This window comes from Bubalus kerabau, chromosome 6, assembly GCF_029407905.1.
Source record: "Bubalus kerabau isolate K-KA32 ecotype Philippines breed swamp buffalo chromosome 6, PCC_UOA_SB_1v2, whole genome shotgun sequence".
NCBI classification, from domain to species: Eukaryota; Metazoa; Chordata; class Mammalia; order Artiodactyla; family Bovidae; genus Bubalus; species Bubalus kerabau.
In genome coordinates, this window is record NC_073629.1 from 87,114,301 (window position 1) to 87,135,652 (window position 21,352).

The 21,352-nt window shown below is 40.9% G+C and overlaps 1 protein-coding gene across 11 annotated transcripts in view; it reads right to left on the reverse strand.

Annotated features, from left to right (window-relative positions):
• FGGY (FGGY carbohydrate kinase domain containing) overlaps positions 1-21,352 on the reverse strand; it is a 514,571-nt gene that overhangs the window by 415,785 nt on the left and 77,434 nt on the right. For 10 of the 11 annotated variants that reach the window (XM_055585688.1, XM_055585682.1, XM_055585690.1 and 7 more), the window contains one exon: positions 12,034-12,122. The exons of the other annotated variant lie outside the window; for it this stretch is intronic. In XM_055585688.1, the coding sequence (XP_055441663.1) occupies positions 12,034-12,122 (89 nt within the window). The remainder of the gene's footprint in view (positions 1-12,033; positions 12,123-21,352) is intronic. 11 annotated transcript variants of the gene reach the window in all.

Sequence of the window (21,352 nt, forward strand, 5' to 3'; positions counted from 1 at the left end):
ACTCTTGTGACCCCATGGACTGTAGCCTGCTAGGCTCCTCTGTAAAGAATCCTCCAGGCAAGATTACTAGAGTGGGTTGCCATTTCCTACAACAGGGATCTTCCTAACCCAGGGATCGAACCCTGGTCTCCTTCATTGCAGGCAGATTCATTACCATCTGAGCCATTAGGGAAGCATTGGCAGGCAGGTTCTTTACCACTAGCACCACCTGGAAGGCCCAAAATAGTGAGGATTAATGCTAATTGTCCTAAGTGTGATTAACAGCACTGTGTTTAGATAGGAGAAGGACAGTACTCTTGGGGACCGCATTGCAGAATTTATGAAGAAAAATATGGTATTTGGAATTCATTTATAAATGGCTTAGCAAAATAAACACATATTTATTCAGAGCGCTTTTGAGCACAATGTAACAAAAACATTAACTGATGAATGTAGTTTATTGTAAAGATATGGTGTTCCCTATATCACTCTCTCAACTTTTCTGTAGCTTTAAATTTGTTTCAAAAATAATACCTTGGGGGAAATACTAAAGCAATAACAACAAAAAAAATGAATGCTCACCAATATTTAAGAAAACACTGAAATCCAATATTAATATTAGTAGTTGACATAAATAGGTAATTGATACCTGTAATACTAATAGTTATTGATGTTAACTGGCATAACTTAATAGAATAAGTAGTTAATAAATATAAGAAAAAGTAAATGCATTTTTTTTTTTTTTTTGCGGCAAGATTTACTTTTTACTTTATTTTGTACTGGGGATATAACTGATTAACAAACAATGTTGTGACAGTTTCAGGTGAATAGTAAAGAGATTCAGCCTTAAATATATCCATGGGAGATGTAGCTTTTGTTTACAAATACATTGACATATTCAGTTCAGTTGCTCAGTCGTGTCTGAATCTTTGCGACCCCATGAAGTGCAGCATGCCAGGGCCCCCTGTCCATCAGCAACCCCCAGAGTCCACCCAAACCCACATCCACCAAGTCGGTGATGCCATCCAACCATCCCATCCTCTGTCATCCCCTTCTCCTCCTGCCCTCAATCCTTCCCAGCATCAGGGTCCCTTCCAATGAGTCAGCTCTTCACATCATATGGCCAAAGCACCAGAGCTTCAGCTTCAACATCAGTCCCTCCAATGAACACCCAGGATCGATCTCTTCCAGGATGGACTGGATGGATCTCCCCACAGTCCAAGGGACCCTCAAGAGTCCTCTCCAACAACACAGTTCAAAAGCATCAATTCTTCGGTGCTCAGCTTTCTTTATAGTCCAACTCTCACATCCATACATGACCACTGGAAAAACCATAGCCTTGACTAGATGGACCTTTGTGAACGAAGTAATGTCTCTGTTTTTTAATATGCTGTCTAGGTTGGTCATAACTTTCCTTCCAAGGAGTAAGCGTCTTTTAATTTCATGGCTACAGTCACCATCTGCAGTGATTTTGGAGCCCAGAAAAATAAAGTCTGACACTGTTTCCCCATCTGTTTGTCATGAAGTAATGGGACCAGATGCCATGATCTTCATTTTCTGAATGTTGAGCTTTAAGACAACTTTTTCACTCTCCACTTTCACTTTCATCAAGAGGCTCTTTAGTTCTTCTTCACTTTCTGCCATAAGGGTGGTATTATCTGCATATCTGAGGTTATTGATATTTCTCCCGGCAGTCTTGATTCCAGCTTGTGCTTCCTCCAGCCCAGCGATTCTCATGATGTACTCTGCATAGAAGTTAAATAAGCAGGGTGACACCTATTTGGAACCAGTCTGTTGTTCCATGTCCAGTTCTGACTGTTGCTTCCTGACCTGCATATAAGGTTTCTCAAGAGGCAGGTCAGGTGGTCTGGTATTCCCATCTCTTGAAGAATTTTCCACAGTTTACTGTGATCCACACAGTCAAAGGCTTTGGCATAGTCAATAAAGCAGAAATAGATGTTTTTCTGGAACTCTCTTGCTTTTTCAATGATCCAGCAGATGTTGGCAATTTGATCTCTGGTTGCTCTGCCTTTTCTAAAACCAGCTTGAACATCTGGAAGTTCACAGTTAATGTATTGCTGAAGCCTGGCTTGGAGAATTTTGAGCATTACTTTACTAGCATGTGAGATGAGTGCAATTGTGCGGTAGTTTGAGCATTCTTTGGCATTGCCTTTCTTTAGGATTGGAATGAAAACTGACCTTTTCCAGTCCTGTGGCCACTGCTGAGTTTTATATATATACAATGGAATATTACTCAGCCATTATAGAGAATGAAATAATGCCATCTGCAGCAATGTGGATGAACCTAGAGATTGTCATACTGAGTGAAGTAAGTCATACAGAGAAGGAGAAATATCATTAAGCATCACTAATATGTAGAATCTAAAAAGAAATGATACAAATGAACTTACTTACAAAACAGAAAGAGACTCACAGAATTAGAGTATGAACTTATGGTTGCCTGGGAGAAGGATGGGGGAAAGGGATAAGTTAGGGAGTGTGGGATGGACATGTACACATTGCTATAGTTAAAATGGATAACCAACAAGGACCTACTGTATAGGACATGGAACTCTGCTCAATGTTACGTGGCAGCCTGGATGGAAGGATAGTTTGGGGAAGAATGGATATATGTATATGTATGGCTGAATTCCTTTGCTGTTAACATGAAACTATCACAATATTGTTAATTGGCTATACTCCAATATAAAAGTTAAAAAAAAATAAAGCCACCAAAGATATCAATTTTCTCCCAAACTGACTTATTGATTTAATCCAATTCCAAAAACAATCCCAGTAGCTGTTTTTACTCTCTGTAGAAATTGACAAGTTGATTCTAAAATTTACCTACAAATGTAAAAGACCAAGAGCAGTCAATAGAACCCTGAAGAAGAAAAACAAGGCTTGGGGACTTGCACTACCAGTTATCAAGACTTGTTTTATTGTTAAAATAATGAAGATAATGGGCCAAAGGAGAGAAAAATAGAAAGATGAAAGAGAATAGAAAGTCCAGAAACATACACACATATATACCTAATGTATATATTATATATACATACATATCTACAGATACACACACACACATATATATAGAGTCAAAGAATTGATGCTTTTGAACTGTGTGCTGGAGAAGACTCCTGAGAGTCCCCTGGACTGCAAAGAAATCAAACCAGTCAACTCCGAAGGCTATCAATCCTGAATATTCACTGGAAGGACCAATGCCGAAGCTGAAGCATTTAATAATATAAATACACATTAAAATAAGCAATCATTTTAAGGTTAAAAATTGACACAGACATATCATATAGATATAGGATAGAATATTAAACAGGTATCAAAAACATGTTTTCAGATAATATCTATTGATATGGAAAATACAATAATGAGTAAAATAAATTGTGCAAGGCAGATTTATAATCTAATAAATGAAACACAGTAATAACAGTCTAAATAATTTTACTAAATTTTTGAAATCTTGGAGATTATACTTGGAAAATGACTATAGATGTGGATCAATAACCTGCCAGAATCTTCACCTAACAGATTAGCAATAACCATAAGGAAAATAACAATATATTAATATCCCTCAACCCTAAACATAGAGAACCATGCAAATCCGGACAATAAATGCAATTTTAAAAAGATTACAGTTCTAAAGAACATAAATTCATCTCTTAAAGTAGAAAATATTTACTGACAACCTTCACAGAATTTTACATTGTAGTAGGCAAGAGTTGGACACGACTGAACGACTGAACTGAACGGAACTGAGGGGGGAGAGAAGTAATGTATAACATATACGAAATGTAAGGAAAAATAAACCTGAGATTCTAGAAGCTTAGTCCTGGTTTCCCACATGCCATAGAAAAGTCTCAGAAATTCTAACATATAACTTCTAAAGCAAACTAACCAAATAGTCTCTTGTGCATAAGGAACCTGATCATCATTTCTTTTAGTCCTAAGCAATAAAAACAAATGAATTGAGGATAAATCTATGAAAATTCAAAGTAATTTATGTAGATAACTCTATCCTTAAGAAAATAAAGCATAACTCCTTTCTACTCCTTGCTGTGAACTGTGAATGGTGATTTCTTTCCAAAAAGTACAAGATAGGAAGAGGAAAGGAGTAACTTTACATTGGAGAAACCTGACAAACGATACCTCAGCCACAAGATCAAGGTCAACATCAACACTGATATCATCCTAACAGTATGTACCCTTGATATATGATGTGATATGACAGATATGACATGACATGATATGATAATATCAGTACTCAACAGAAAATGGCACTGTAGTCTTCCAAAAACATACTACTCATGTCTCATCATGAGATAAACATCAAACAAATTACATTAGAGGGACATGCTATAATATATATATAACCACTCTTTGAAACCATCAAAGTCATCAAAAACATAGAAAGTGGAGAAATTGTCAAAGTCATGAAGAGACTAAGGAGATATGATTACATGTATGTGGTATCCAAAATCGGATCTTGGAATTAAAAAAAAAAAAAGCCCATTAGGTAAAAGCTAAAGAAATATGACTAGGTACAGAATTTAGTTAATAATAATATAGCAACACTGCTTCATCAACTGTTTATGAATGTATCACACTAACATAAATGTTAATAATAAGGGAAAATGGGTATCAAGTATATCGGAACTCTCATACTATCTTCACAACTTTCCTGTAAATCTAGAATTAGTTTAACATAAAGCCTACTTGAAATTATAATTGAATTTATTATTTTTTTTTTTGGTGAGATGATTGCACCTTATTTTTTTTTAATTTTATTTTATTTTTAAACTTTACATAATTGTATTAGTTTTGCCAAATATCAAAATGAATCCGCCACAGGTATACATGTGTTCCCCATCCTGAACCCTCCTCCCTCCTCCCTCCCCATACCATCCCTCTGGGTCGTCCCAGTGCACCAGCCCCAAGCATCCAGTATCGTGCATTGAACCAAGGACATACTTTTAGACAGTTTACAGAGTATTGCTAATCCCTGATAATCCAGGGGGAACTTATCTCAGATCCCAGTGTTAGAAGTAGTTCTACTCCTGAAAAGCAATTGGGTTCTCATCTGGTCACTCAGTTCATCTTGATTATGTTCTCACTTTTTCTTTGGTGATTAGGAAGTTTGGAAACAAATCTGTTGGTAATTAAGAAGAACCACATAGTTTTTATGATGTTCTCAACTTAATGTTGGAGAAGACAATGGCACCCCACTCCAGTATTCTTGCCTGGAAAATCCCATGGATGGAGGAGCCTGGTGGGCTGCAGTCCATGGGGTCGAGAAGAGTCGGACACAACTGAGCGACTTCACTTTCACTTTTCACTTTCATGCATTGGAGAAGGAAATGGCAACCCAGTCCAGTGTTCTTGCCTGGAGAATCCCAGGGGAGCCTGGTGGGCTGTCGTCTATAGGGTCGCACAGAGTCAGACAGGACTGGAGCGACTTAGCAGCAGCAGCAGCAACTTTATGTTATTCTATTAATATTTCACTCCATTGTGATTTCATTCCACTTTTCACATCTTTATCACTGTTTTTATCTCCTATTTCTAGTCACTTCAAATCTCTTTAGGGAGATTTATATGTATATATGGTTTTCTCTGATTACACAAAATTTTATTATACAAATTTCTGACTTCCAATTTCTCATGTTACCAAAATTCTGAACTATTAGCCACTAAAGGCTATGATGTGGCAAATTACTAAAACATGGAGCTTCAGTTCTTGAATGGTAATATGGTGATACCATAACCTGTTTTACCTGATGCTTAGGAAGACTAATGGGATTCACACTTGTTAAAATATTAGCTCAGATACAGAGAATGCATTCAGTAAATGATGATGATGATTATATAAATTCAGTCAGTTCAGTTCAGTTCACTCAGTCGTGCCCGACTCTTTGCGACCCCATGAACTGCAGCACACCAGGCCTCCCTGTCCATCACCAACTCCGGGAGTTCATTCAAACTCATGTCCATCGAGTCGGTGATGCCATCCAGCCATCTCATCCTCTGTCGTCCCCTTCTCCTGCCCCCAATCCCTCCCAGCATCAGAGTCTTTTCCAATGAGTCAACTCTTCGCATGAGGTGACCAAAGTGTTGGAGTTTCAGCTTTAGGATAGTCCTTCCAATGAACACCTAGGACTGATCTCCCTTAGAATGGACTGGTTGGATCTCCTTGCATCCAAGGGACTCTCAAGAGTTTTCTCCAACACCACAGTTCAAAAGCATCAATTCTTCGGTGCTCAGCTTTCTTCACAGTCCAACTCTCACATCCATACATGACCACTGGGAAAACCATAGCCTTGACTAGACGGATCTTTGTTGGCAAAGTAATGTCTCTGCTTTTGAATATGCTATCTAGCTTGGTCAAAACTTTCCTTCCAAGGAGTAAGCGTCTTTTAATTTCATGGCTGTAGTCACCATCTGCAGTGATTTTGGAGCCCAAAAAAATAGTCTTCCACTGTTTCCCCATCTATTTCCCATGAAGTGATGGGACCAGATGCCATGATCTTAGTTTTCTGAATGTTGAGCTTTAAGCCAACTTTTTCACTCTCCTCTTTCACTTTCATCAAGAGACTTTTTAGTTCCTCTTCACTTTCTGCCACAAGGGTGGTGTCATCTGCATATCTGAGGTTATTGATATTTCTCCCGGCAATCTTGATTCCAACTTGTGCTTCTTCCAGCCCAGCGTTTTCTCATGATGTACTCTGCATACAAGTTAAATAAGCAGGGTGACAATATACAGCCTTGACGTACTCCTTTTCCTATTTGCAACCAGTCTGTTGTTCCATGTCCAGTTCTAACTGTTGCTTCCTGACCTGCATACAGGTTTCTCAAGAGGCAGGTCAGGTGGTCTGGTATTCCCATCTCTTGAAGAATTTTCCACAGTTTATTGTGATCCACACAGTCAAAGGCTTTGGCATAGTCAATAAAGCAGAAAAAGATGTTTTTCCGGAACTCTCTTGCTTTTTCAATGATCCAGCAGATGTTGGCAATTTGATCTCTATTTCCTCTGCCTTTTCTAAAACCAGCTTGAACATCTGGAAGTTCATGGTTCACGTATTGCTGAAGCCTAGCTTGGAGAATTTTGAGCATTATTTTACTAGCGTGTGAGATGAGTGCAATTGTGTGGTAGTTTGAGCATTCTTTGGCATTGCCTTTCTTTGGGATTGGAATGAAAACTGACCTTTTCCAGTCCTGTGGCCACTGCTGAGTTTTCCAAATTTGCTGGCATATTGAGTGCAGCACTTTCACAGCATCATCTTTCAGGATTTGGAATAGCTCAACTGGAATTCCATCACCTCCACTAGCTTTGTTCATAGTGATGCTTTCTAAGGCCCACTTGACTTCACATTCCAGGATGTCTGGCTCTAGGTCAGTGATCACACCATCGTGATTATCTGGGTCGTGAAGATCTTTTTTGTACAGTTCTTCTGTGTATTCTTGCCACCTCTTCTTAATATCTTCGGCTTCTATTAGGTCCATACCATTTCTGTCCTTTATTGAGCCCATCTTTGCATGAAATGTTCCCTTGGTATCTCTAATATTCTTGAAGAGATTTCTAGTCTTTCCCATTCTGTTGTTTTCCTCTATTTCTTTGCATTGATCACTGAGGAAGACTTTCTTATCTCTCCTTGCTATTCTTTGGAACTCTGCATTCATATGCTTGTATCTTTCCTTTTCTCCTTTGCTTTTCGCTTCTCTTCTTTTCACAGCTATTTGTAAGGCCTCCCCAGACAGCCATTTTGCTTTTTTGCATTTCTTTTTCTTGGGGATGGTCTTGATCCCTGTCTCCTGTACGATGCCATGAACCTCCGTCCATGGTTCATCAGGCACTATGTCTATCAGATCTAGTCCCTTAAATCTATTTCTCACTTCCACTGTATAATCATAAGGGATTTGATTTAGGTCATACCTGAATGGTCTAGTGGTTCTCCCTACTTTCTTCAATTTCAGTTTGAATTTGGTAATAAGGAGTTCATGATCTGAGCCATAGTCAGCTCCCAGTCTTGTTTTTGCTGACTGTATAGAGCTTCTCCCTCTTTGGCTGCAAAGAATATAATCAATCTGATTTCAGTGTTGACCATCTGGTGATGTCCATGTATAGAGTCTTCTCCTGTGTTATATAAATTACTATTAACAAAAATAGCGATAATTATTTTCATCGATATAATGAAAAGAATGGGCTTCCCTGGTGGCTCAGTGAAGAAGCCACTTGCCAATGCAGGAGATGCAGGTTTGATACCTGGGTTGGGACGATCCCCTGGAGAAGCAAATGGAAACCCATGCAGTATTCTGACCTGGAAAATTCCATGCACAGAGGAGGCTGGTAGGCTACAGACCATGGGGTCGCAAAAGAGACACAACTTAGCAACTCGAACAACAATGCTGAAAAGAATGCAGCTGAATTACAAATTAACCAAAGGCCAAAGTGATGATTTTTCAGTGACCCAGATATACAAGAGTAGCTGCCATATTTTGGAGGATAAGATCAATAAATAAAGGGTGCAGGTCAAACAAGAGAAGAGAAAAAAACAGATAAGAGGAGGAAGAAGAAGACTTCTTACACAGTCACTGCCAAAAACAAGTCTGAAGGCTTAAGACAAGGTGAAATCTGATCACTTTTTAGCTATGATTCCAGTAGAATAATAAAAAACAAAAGGAAAAAAAAAAATAACAACCTCTAGCCCTTTTGGCACCCATGTACCCAAAAGCTCCCAAAACAATCACAGTAAGAGCCAGATAAACACCAAATCTGACCCTTTCATTGGTGCAGAGGATGCCAAGTTCATTTTCCACTGCCCAAAGTTTGTTTGGCATTGGTACATTTAAACACAGATCCTCATCTTCCTTATTCTAGAAGATGGACAGACCATGGGGAATTTTCACTACAAGAACTATGAGTTCTTTAAATCCTATGTGCTACACGTTTTAGCCACAGTACCTCTAACCCTGACTGGATGTCCAGATGAGGACCTGAATTTGAGTTGGGGGGATTAGTAGTAATTTCCTCCAGGTACTCACAGACAGAACATGGCAGAGACACTGAACCCAGGTCCCCTGACTACAAGGGTTTCCCTCTTCCTGCTATGCCAGGAACTTAATGCAAAGATCCCCTGCTAAAATCGATAAGGAAAACTAAATAAAATTGCTAATTCTTTCAAAAAGTTTCTCAGCGCTGTGTCAGAAGTTTTTCTGTCACCTCATTCAGTCAGTCCATACAATAACTCCATGGAGTAAGTACTGTCATTCCCCCAATTATGTTTATAATTGAGAAAGCTCAGAGGTTTCCTGTTTCACCCTTGATCATGCAAGTTGAAATAGAGAAGAAAGAAAGAAGAGTTTGAAGAAACAATAGTAAAGACAGATGTAAGAGAGACATGTGCCAGGGAGAGGGTAACCGTCTTAACAAGAGGAATGTGATGCCCAGGGTCCAAGGTTCGTGGCTCAGCTTTTCAGGAGAGGGAAGCTGGAAGAGGGGCCTCTGAAGGTGCTGGCAAGTTCTGGCAAAGGGCGGGGGAGGGGTCTGCAAATTCACACTAAGTAGAATGAGTCATGAGTGTCTCAGTCAAGAAAAAAATGGCAGGGATGACTGGACTAGTCAGTAAGTCATTTCTGAGCACTAATCTTTCTGCATCCTCAGGGTTTCAGATTGTCACGGGTGGGCAATGGAACTCCCCAATCATGTTCTGATAAGCCAACCAAAAGTTGTCCATTTTTAAATTCACCAAATTAATTTGACTCTTTAAAACACTCTAATCCTTCACAGGAATGGACCAACTTACCATCACATATTACTTCCATGGACTCGTTAGGCACTGTTGTCCCAATTTACCTGACCACATAACTACCTGGGGCCCTTGTTAATCACACATATTCCCAGGTATCCCATGGAGATTCTGATTCAGTAGGTTTAAAACTGGAAGTCCTGGGGGTGTGGGCTTTGAATGATCCAGCTGATTCCTATAAGCTGGCTAGTTTGGAAAAAATTGTTTTAAATAAGACTTTGCCAATAGGCTCGCAAGATACATTTTATAGATAAGGAAAGAGAGATACAAACAAGGGAAGGCCATGCCCAAGGTCACCAAACTCTTGTGTGGCAGAACTGAGGATAAGTTACACTGTAACTCCACAGCATATATGCATGCTACAGCATTTAAATCTATCTAAGCCAGATCTAATTTCAAAAGCAAGCTTCCTGGTGTCTTAACATGACATCAGACGCTTGGAAATGGGGGTGTGGACAATCTAGCACCATCAGAAAAAAACAAGGGATAGTTAGGGAGCTTGGAATTGACAGTTTAAATAACCAACGAAGACCTAGTGTACAGCACAGAAAATTCTGCTCAATGTCATGTGGTAGCCTGGATGGCAAGGGAGTTTGAGGGAGAATAGATACATGTATATGTATGGCTGAGTCACTCTGTAATACACCTGAAACTATCACATTATTAATCAGCTATACTCGAATACAAAATAAAAAAGTTTAAATAAAACAACAACAACAAAACCCAGGAAGACATCATTATACTGGACTGATTAACACCCAAGGAAAGAAAAGGAAAATCGAGGTCCTCTGCCATCTTTAGTTCTGTTTTTAAGTCCTCAAGGCTTGCAGGCTAACGGATTGTTACTGATACCCACACTATTTGCACTGCTTTGACTTCTAGGTCCATTTGGCTAAATTAATCAAAACACTTCCTTCACTACTGCACAAAAATGGGGGCGGGGTGGGGGGACTAGAGAAAGGTCCTTCCTGAAATAACTGTGGACAATCAATATTACAACAAAAGAGGAAGGTCCAGATGAGACATTTACCCAAACCCTGCTCCTCGTTGATGGTAACAAGATGATGGTGACTAATTGCACGTTCTGGGGTCAAGTTCAGACCACTCCTCCAGAGCCCTCTTCCCAGAGAAAGGTGGGTACCTGAGGTTTGCCAAGGCCATTTTTATATGCATGTGAATCCCCTCTACTCTAGCATTTCACAAAGAGGAGGGGAGAGTAATCAACAAAATGAATAAAGTGCTTGTGAAATGTATCTTCTACTTTCTGGAAGGCCCTGCTGCTGAATGAACTACTAGACTCCCATCAACTCTCCACTAGGAAAGTCCAAATCATACAAAATGAGACAAACGGAAAGAGCACAGGGAAAATGAAACTCCCCATCCCAGCTTCTCATTAGTTAAATAAAAAGAAAAATGGAGAAGATTTAAAAGAGAGGAATTTAAGATACACCTAAATATATACACTAAAGCAGGTTTATCCGTCCTTTGGGAAATGATCTTCTTTCTTATATGCAATTATGAGTCATTTCCAAGATAAGAAGACCCCTGCCCTTGTGCATCCCCTGAAATTTGAGGTCAAGATGACAACAGGTTTGCATGCGTTGAGAGTTCATGTCCTATCTGTGCAAATATATGCACATCTGTGCACATCCACTCTGTTTACTGCAGCTGCTGCAATCACACTTGAGTATTTTTTTTAAATTGTCAGGTGTGTGCCAGATAGCACATGACTTATGTATAACATTCAAAATGTATTGAGAAATACTATTGATATCAACATACATACCTCTATCCTCTGGGATGATTCAGGTACATTGATACAAAAAGCAAAATACCTTCATTAACACACCAATCTAGTTCAAGTTAAAATCAGCTTCCTTAAAAAAACGTATCTCTGGCCTTAATTTTAGGGGCCTAAATGTTTCTTTTCTTCATCATGTAAAAAAGTGGCTTTGGAAAAATAGTCACATTTCACAATGGACTATTCACATCTCCTTTAAATGTGTCCAATTTTAATGAATGGTCTTCACCTTGGATACACACATTCCAGGCCTCATAAAAACAATGGTGTTTGGGCATGTGCAGTGGAGGTGGAAGATGGATTCAAGATGTTTCAAGTATGCAAAATCACATGCAGATGTACAAACAGTACATCCAGTCAAAGCGCGTTAAGAAAGCAATATATATACAGACACCCAAGAATGGATGAACACAAATAAAATCCAACTTGTAATTAACATACCGTGCTGTGACACCTGTTGCCTTCCACGATAAGAAGTCTGGGAGATCAAAGAAATGTCCCGCCTTATCCCAGCAAGTCTCTCTCAAGTTCTGCCAAATTAAATATATATTAGAATCAATTACGGGCTATTTTTTCTCCTCCTCTCCTCTCTCAATAATGTTTCAAAATTTTCAAAACAAAAGCATAGCCAACAATGCCCAAGAAAACATCTGTGTAGGGGCTGGGAAGTGGTGGTGGGGAGGGGAGTATAAAAGCAGTACACAGGAAAGAAAAATTGGCAATTATTGATCCTTCCAAAAATGACTGTAATTTCCCTTTTATTCCTCTTTGCCAACCTGGAGTGGGAAGAAGTACACTTTGCAAGGGGACGCAATCCATCTTGCAAGGGGATATATTTCAAGACTTCAAGTCTATCTAAAAAGACTTCAAAGCTGAACAGCTGGGAACTGGGGAGAAAAATCACACTAGGAAACTACCTGATGAAATGTGATGTGTCCTGCATCACGTGTGTCCTGAGATGAAAACATCTCCCCATGCTAACAGGTTCCAAAAACAACAGGAATGATCCCCCCTTGTCCACAAAGAACTTCCAATCTAAGCCAGAGAGAATGGTACTGAATCAACCTATCCTTATATCTTTTTAAAATATCTGTTGCTTCCAATTTCTTCCACATTGCCAATTTGGCCAGATTTTTTTTTTTTTTTTTTTTCCTTACCACGGGGCTTTTTCTTTTCTCTGCTACCTGTGTCTGGAACCCTCCTTCCTCACTTACCACCTTGTTCCCTCCCAGGGTCCACACTGCCCTGCCCCTTTTGGTTAACCAGATCCAGCCTTCCCTAGGGAGGTCATCCACGATCTCCTCCTCAGTGGGGGTCTGGCTGTCATACAACCCCTATCACCTCACAAGTATCTGTATAATGTCCTTCTCTCCTGCTAGACTGTAAGCTCCATGAGGCCAAGGACCTTTTCAGCTTCATGAACTGTAACATCCCATGATTGTCTTCTCTCCTCCCCCACACAGGACTGGACCCTTAGCTGCAAGGTGGAAATCACATGACTCCAGCCCCAGTCTGGAGTCTCCCCCAAGGGTAGAAGACAACGCGCTTAACTGGACAAGGGACAGACATGTGACCTAGCGGGGCCAATTTGACTCCTTCTCCCAGGAATTTAGAATCAGGATCCAATTAGAGTCATTTAACTTCTGCCTTTGAGTGGAACGGGAGGTAAGATAAAGCTGGAAACTGTGAAGTGGCCGTTTTTTGCCAAGGACCTGGAGAAGTAGGACTTCACAAAGAAAAGAGCACTGCAGACAAGTGGCAGCAAGAAAGGTTTCCTACCATCCAGGCAACTCTCCATGTCCTGGTTTCACTTATTTCCTCCCCAAGAGGCTACAACAAAGCTGAATGCACCAAAAGCTCAAGGGTATCTTTGGGAACCCAGAGGCAACAAGGCAGAAACTCCAAAAGAGACATAGTCCAGTGTCAGCTAGCGGGTGATGTAGAGCAGACATTCAACAGATATGGGTTATCAACCAAACTGTTCATTTTCACCTTTCAAACTTTCTCAGGTGAGGGGCACTTCAGAGTTTACAAAGGCTTTTCACGTGTGTTATCTCCACTGCTTGTGGTTTAGTCACTAAGTTCTGTCCAACTCTTTGCAACCCCATAGACTGCAGCCCGCCAGGCTTCTCTGTCCGTGGGATTTTCCAGATAAGAACACTGGAGTGGGCTGCCATTTCCTGCTCCAGGGAATCTTCCTGAACCAGGGATCAAACCCATATCTTCTGCATTGGCAGGCAGATTCTTTACTGCTGAGCCACCAAGGAAGCACTGAGTGGCATACAAAAGTCCCAAGTACTGCTGTATCTATTTTACAGACATACCACTGGCCTTCATCCACATTTGCCCTCAACTTCTATGAGTTCTTCCTATTTTCTCCTTCCCCATCACAACTTTCAGAACACAGACACTTATCACAGCAGAGAAAATGAGTATTAACCCAGAACAGCGTCCCATTAAAACAACACTAACATCAAAAAAGCTCAGATGTAAAAGGCAGTATTAAGCCCATTTTCTGTTACTGCTGGTTGTTTTAAATTCCTAAGCATTTGGGTGAGCGCTTACATGCAGAAGGGGCTTCCTTGGTGGCTCAGACAGAAGAATCTGGCTGCAATGCAAGAGACCTGGCTTCAACCCCTGGGTCAGAAAGATCCCCTGGAGAAGGGAATGGCTACCCATTCCAGTATTCTTGCCTGAAGAATTCCATGGACAGAAGAGCCTGGCAGGCTACAGTCCATGGGGTCACATAGAGTTGGACACTACTGAGTGACTAACACATTTTTACTTTACATGTAGAAAGGGCTAAACTTTGCTTTGAACAACCATATATCTTAATGTTAAAAAAAAGTAATACTTAAAGTTAACTAAATAGACCAAATGTAGTTCTGAACTAGCAGTACCTTTGTACACTAATAGATCACAGTCAGGAAATGGTAGCCTTTGAAATGATGAGTGAAATTACTAGTATGTCTTCTGGGTAGTCCCCCAGATTGCTTCCCACATGCTCTGTGGTTTCAGTGATCAATTTCTCAGGGAGAAATGGCAGCCTCCTTCTAAAGACTCCAGAAATTCAAGGCCAATCAGGAAAAAAACATGAAACTGCTGCAGCAACAATCAGTGCTACAAGCCAAAGCCAAACAGTCTTCCTCAACTGGGAAAACTGCTTCTGTTAGATCTACTACACAGTCATTACAGACCTGCAGGATCAGAGCTTTCGGCCTGTAGCCAGGCAGACGGGCTGCTATGGACAATGGAAGGCAGGCAGTACATCTCAGAGAGAACTTCAGGCCTCTGGCCAGAAAGAGACACTTTCAGGGGCAGGAGGGGCAAGGAAGCCTGGTGGGTCATCTTTTCTTGAGACAATGCCAGCATCACCAGGCAAAGTCAGAGATCCCAGCTCAAACTCTCCATAGAATGAGACATCAGAATTGGTATCATATTAGGATTGTGGAGGATCCTTAAGAATGCCTCCCTTCTCAGGAGAGAAGACAGCAGTAGTATGTACTCTGTCTTCTCCACAAAAGCAAAGTCTGAAACTCAGCCAGAAAAGGAGAGGGGGCAAGTGTATGCCAGGATGAAAGGGATGCTCTGAGAGCCTGATCCCTTACTGGGAAACGTTGACACTGCTTAGCAGGCTCCCATGATGTTCTTAGGTTGGGCTCCATGATTCACAAGTGTTTAGTCATCACATGCCAGACTGGCCAAGGGCCTATTACCCGCTGTGGATGGATTTTTAATCCAGTTCTATGAGAAAATCCCTCCATCCCTGCCCCTCCCCAGTCAGTAGAGTCCCAGCCCAGGGCCTCAATCTTACTGAATTAACTCTACCTTTGGAACCACTGGACCTGCATCAGACACAGTGACTGTGCTCTTAGATTCTTCCACAGCTTACAACAGTGCCCGGGTCTCAAGACAGTGCCTTATCTCACTGGATTCTCAGGATGGTTCAGAGGTTGTAGGTGATACACAGTAGTCCACATGTCAAGGATATAGAAACTGAGGTTCGGGTGATAACACTTTGCCCAAAGTCAGACAAGACTTGGCCCAAACCTCCTCTAAAGTGAGGGTTCCTTTTCTCCACCAGGCCACAGTCACCACCCTGAAGCTCCCTGATCTATCAGAGCTGTAGGTTTTGGCCTTTTGAAAGCATCATGATAGAAGCTATTGCTGACAAAGGTCTGTAGAGTCAAAGGTATGGTTTTTCCAGTAGTCATGTAGGGATGTAAGAGTTGGACCATAAAGAAAGCTGATGCTTGAGAAGACTCTTGGGAGTCCCTTGGACAGCAAGGAGATCAAACCAGTTAATCCTAAAGGAAATCAACCCTGAATATTTATTGGAAGGACTGATGCTGAAGCTCCAATAATTCAGCCAACTGATGAGAAGAGCCAACTAAGGCCCAGATGCTAAGAAAGACTGATGGCAGGAGGAGAAGGGAGTGACAGAGAATAAGCTGGTTGGATGGCATCACTGACTCAATGGACATGAGTTTAAGCAAACTCCAGGAGATAGTAAAGGACAGGGAAGCCTGGCATGCTGTAGTTCACTGGGTCACAAAGAGTCAGACATGTCCCAGTAACTGAACAACAACAACAAGAACAACATTAAATTTCAAAGATTTCACTTTCAATCCTGGACAACTCACTTAACTTCTATATCCCTCGAAACCCTCATAAAACACAAATGGTACATGGGCTGGAGTAAACACAGAGCAGGTCCCCATCACAGGACAACTTTAGACGCGTCTCATAACCTGGGCACTGAATCCAGTTCAAACTAGGAGGTCTCTGTGCTGAAGGAGTTAAGTCTCTCCTACAGTTACCAAGCAACTTACAAAAAGTAGTCTTTTCAAGAAAAAAAAAGAAGAAATCAGCGGTTACTGGGGTGTGTGACTTGGCAATCAAGGCTTCTGCATTCCAATAACAATCCTTTGAGCTAAGCAATCCCTTAGGCTTGGAAGCCACCAAAGAGAACAACTCTTTAAAAAAAAAAAAAAATCATCTATTACTTCATTAAAACCACAGCCTTTCTTGGGAGGAGACTACCACTCAAAGCACACACAGCTTTGGGTCTCAGCAGAGGCTGGAGGTGGAGTAGTAAATCCAAGGTTCAAGGCCAGACAGCAACCACCTCACCAGCCTGGGGCACAGAGATGAAGCTTTCGCCCTTTTCTTCTCACTGCCATGTCCAGGGAGGCAGTGAGGTCTCTGCTGGCTTCTAGATGCCAAGGGAACTTTGGGATAAAATGAAGCAGATGCTGCAATGTATGTCAGGGGATGCCAGGGTCCAAGAACAGTATGGGAAAGTAGGGGTGACCAGTTAAAAAGGGATCATGAAGTATTTTGTTATGACTTACAAAGGGATTTTATCTGGGCTTCCTGCTGTCTACACTGAATGAAAGGGAGGAACAGAGCTTCCTACTTCCCCTCCCAGTAAAGGATCCTGCTGGATCATCTCCAATACTCACGTTGTTTTCCAGCACAAGGACATTCTGAAAAGAAAAAACTTATCCTCGCTCTACATTTAGGACTGAGAAGTAGGGCACAGGCTAATAGCCCAGAGAGGAGAGATGTTTCAGGAAAAAATTTTAATCCTTAATAGTCATTCTTAAAAAAAAAAAAAAAAAGGCTAAAAACATGGACTGGGTCATAATCCCCAACTAGAAACTTTCCAGAATGAATGAAACAACTGTGCTTCAAACTCCCATCTACAGAGAAAAAAGAGCAAACACTGGAGATATTTCAAGTCAGACAGACAGATACACTGAGAAGTTTGTGCTACCAGAGGTATCTTTCTAAAAAACTTAAAACATACCATGACATTTCTTTGTTTAAAATGGTTCGACAGTTCCCCATGGCCTGGAATCACATTTTATCTCCTTGGCATGGCTCTCGGGACACTTAACCTAGCTCCAACTTGGCCATAACTTGTATGACTCCTTCTGGGCTCACTGCCCATCACCTCTCTCTTCGCCACTCCCCACCCTGATCTCACCTCATTTCTTTCCCTTCCCCAAATGCACTGTACTCTTTCATACTCCCCTGTCTCTGTCGAGGCTAAAGCCTCTACTATGGGATTGACTTTCCCATCTTCTATCATGATCAAATGTCTACCTGATTCAAATGCAGCTCAAATGTCACCTTTTCAGTGAACCTCTCCATCCCTTGCTGCGTCCTTATTATATACTCATACACCTAAGTCCATCTCAAAAGGACAAACTCCTGGAGGGCAAAAGCCAGCTAACTTCTGGGGAAAAAATGAAAAAAGTTTCAGGAGGTATAAAGAAATTTAAGATCAAACACTTCTAAAGTAAAATTACAATGAAGCTGGAGAAAGATGTGTGCAAAGGAAACAGTCGGTAATGAATAAGATGATGTATGATGATCATGTAATGAGCCTGATAGCAAGGTTTGGTGAGTCAGCCTCATAACTCATTTTTGTGTGTGTGGCCATATATCTACCTCTAATGACTAATCATAGACATTGTTCATAGAAGGGAAAGGGCTTTGGGGCCGAGGTGGCTAAAAAAGACTTCATGGCAGAGAGATTTGAGCTGAAGCCTAAAGATCAAGTAGAAAAAAATATTTATGCTTCTGCTGAGAATGTACAAAAAACAAATGTACAGACACCAAGGGTTTAAGAGAGGTGGGATAAACTGGGAGACTGGGAATGACACATATATACTCTACTGATACTGTGTATAAAATAATTAATGAGAACCTACTATATAGCTCAGAGAACTCTACTCATTGCTGTGTGATGACCTAAATGGGAAGGAAATCCAAAAAAGAGGGGGTATGTGTATACATATAGCAGATTCACTTTGTTGTTCAATAGAAACTAGCATCGGAGAAGGCAATGGCACCCCACTCCAATACTCTTGCCTGGAAAATCCCATGGAAGGAGGAGCCTGGTAGGCTGCTGTCCATGGGGTCACTAAGAGTCGGATACGACTGAGCGACTTCACTTTCACTTTTCACTTTCGTGCATTGGAGAAGGAAATGGCAACCCACTCCAGTGTTCTTGCCTGGAGAATCCCAGGTATGGAGGAGCCTGGTGGGCTGCCGTCTATGGGGTCACACAGAGTTGGACACGACTGAAGTGACTTAGCAGTAGCAGCAGCATAAATTAGCATGACACTGTAAAGCAACTATATTCCAATAAAAATTAATTAAAAATAAAAGAAAAGTGAATCTTCCACAAAAATAAAATAAACTGACAAGGTAGATTATTCCTTTTAGAGAAGGATTTGTTTTACTGTACCTTCACAGATTTATTTATAAAATGAAATAATTCCATTGGAAGATTTCAATTAATCTTCAAGAACTAGATATATACATGCATCCTCTCCCCACACCTTCCCTGAAACCCTGCTATTATACAGAGAGGTGAATTTATAATCCACACTAGAAATGATTCCCTCACCAAAAAAATGTTATCATTTGTATGAAAACTGATCATATTCTGCAAGGCTGACTTTGCCCAGGAACGTGATACCACCACAATCATTAGGAAAACAAGGCTTTGGTATGTGGGCTCTAAGAACTTTGGAGTCAGGCAGACCTGAGTTTGATTACTGTCCTTGCCACTTCCCAACTGTGTAGCTTTTAGGCAAATTAATTTCTCTAAGCCTCAGTTTCCTCTAATGGCACATGACTAGCACTGACCTCAAAGGACGTTGTGAGGGTTAAGTGAAATAACACGAGTGCCTAATAAGTCAATAGATCTTATTCTAAATACTGCTGCAGAGCTTCATGAGTTTTAAAACACTTTGACATGCATGATCTCATCTGATCTGCCTAATTCTTTAAGGCAAAGAATAAGGGGAAGGCAAGAAATTATAAACCTCACCTTGCAGGTTGACAAAGTAAAAACCAGAAAGGGATCACAACTGTCCCAAGGTCACACAACACGTAAGTGGAAAGACAGACTAAAATATATCGACAGATCCCTAATGCCTGGCCTCGTGCTAGTCAGTCTGCCTCCCCTACAGCACAATAAAGTGAAGCAGGGGGAAAGGAGAAAGATGCTACGGTGACCTAGAAACCACAGTTTCAAGTAGGTGGTACTGTCTTTGGAGGGGAGGATCCTAAGAGAAGAGAGGGCTTTGGACTGGCTAAGGTCTTGGAACAGACAAGACATAAAGTGGGAGATGTGGACAAGTAGAGGTTGAATGGGGTCTTGCTTATCACTTCATTCTCCTGGACTCCTTCATGCCCTTCTCATCATTGCTTTTCTATCTCCTTCCCGAGCTCCTGTTTAGTTTCCCTTTAAATGCTGATGTTCTTGTCTCATCTAAATGCTTTTCTCATTGTTCATGGGCTCCCTGAACAAGTTTAATTATTTCCAAGGTTCCAACCAACTACAAGTCAAATAACATGCATGATCTCAAACTGCCCCACTGAACCTCTAACTTGACAGGTGCATAACAGAATCCATTATTTTCCCCAAATGTTTCCCTCCTCCTCAGTGGACTAGTTACCCAATAATTCATCTTCTCCTTCTCTCTCACGACTTATATCCAATCATCTCTCTAGTTTAAATTTCCAAGTAATCCATGAAGCAGTTCCCACCTCTTCATCCCCCCGTATTAGTCAGAGCTCTCCAAAGTAAAAGAATCAATATAGAAATGTAAGTTGGTACAGACACTATGGGAAACAGTATGGAGGTTCCTCAAAAAAGTAAAACTAGAATTACCATACAATCCAGCAATCCCACTCCTGGACATATATCCAGAGAAAACTACAGTCCAAAAAGATACATTCTTCCCAGTGTTCACAGCAGCATCATTCACAATAGCCAAGACATGGAAACAACCTACTCATCAACAGATGGATGGATAGAGAAGACGTGGTACATATATACAATGGAGTACTTACTACTCAGCCATAAAAAGGAACACATTAATGCCATGTACAGCAACACGGATACAACTACAGATGATCAAACTAAATCAGAAGGAGAAAGACAAACATGATATCACCTATATGTGAAATCTAAAATAAGAGACAAATGAACTTACCTACAAAACAGAGACAGACTCATGGACATAAATAACAGACTTGTGGTTGCCAAGGGGGAGGGGGCTGGGGAAGGGATGGACTGGAAGGTTGCAGTAAGCAGATGGAAACTATTATATAGAGAATAGGTAGACAACATGGCCCTACTGTATAGCACAGAGAATCATATTCAATATCCTATGATACACCATAATGGAAAAAAATACCAAAAAATTACATATATGTATAAATGAATCACTTTGCTGTACAGCAGAACATAACATGGTAAATCACCTATACTTCATCTAAAAAAAAAAAATAATAAGAAGGTGAACCTGTTTCTCCACCACATGGAGATCACTGGGGCTGGGCATAGCACCTGGTTTAACTAATGCAATGAAGCAGAAGCACCACTGTAATACTCCTGAATAGAGGTCTCAAAGACCTTGCTTTTTTTCTCCTTGGAGTGTAGAGCTGCAGCATGAGGAAACTCAGAAACCTGGAGGATGAGAGGACCCTTGGAGCAAAAACAAACCATCTCAGCTAAGGCTCCATGCTTTCAAGAGAGATGAGAAGAGCCCAGATCAGGAAAGCCAGCAGCCCTCCAGGGACTCTTGAACACATTCAGCAGAGACCAGAAAATCCATTTCCCTTAGCCCATCCCAAATTAGTAACCTGTGTAATTACAAGGTAAATAAATAGTTGCTTTTTTACTGGATTAAGTGCTGAGGTGGTCTGTTATCTCCCTAGCTGATATGGCCTC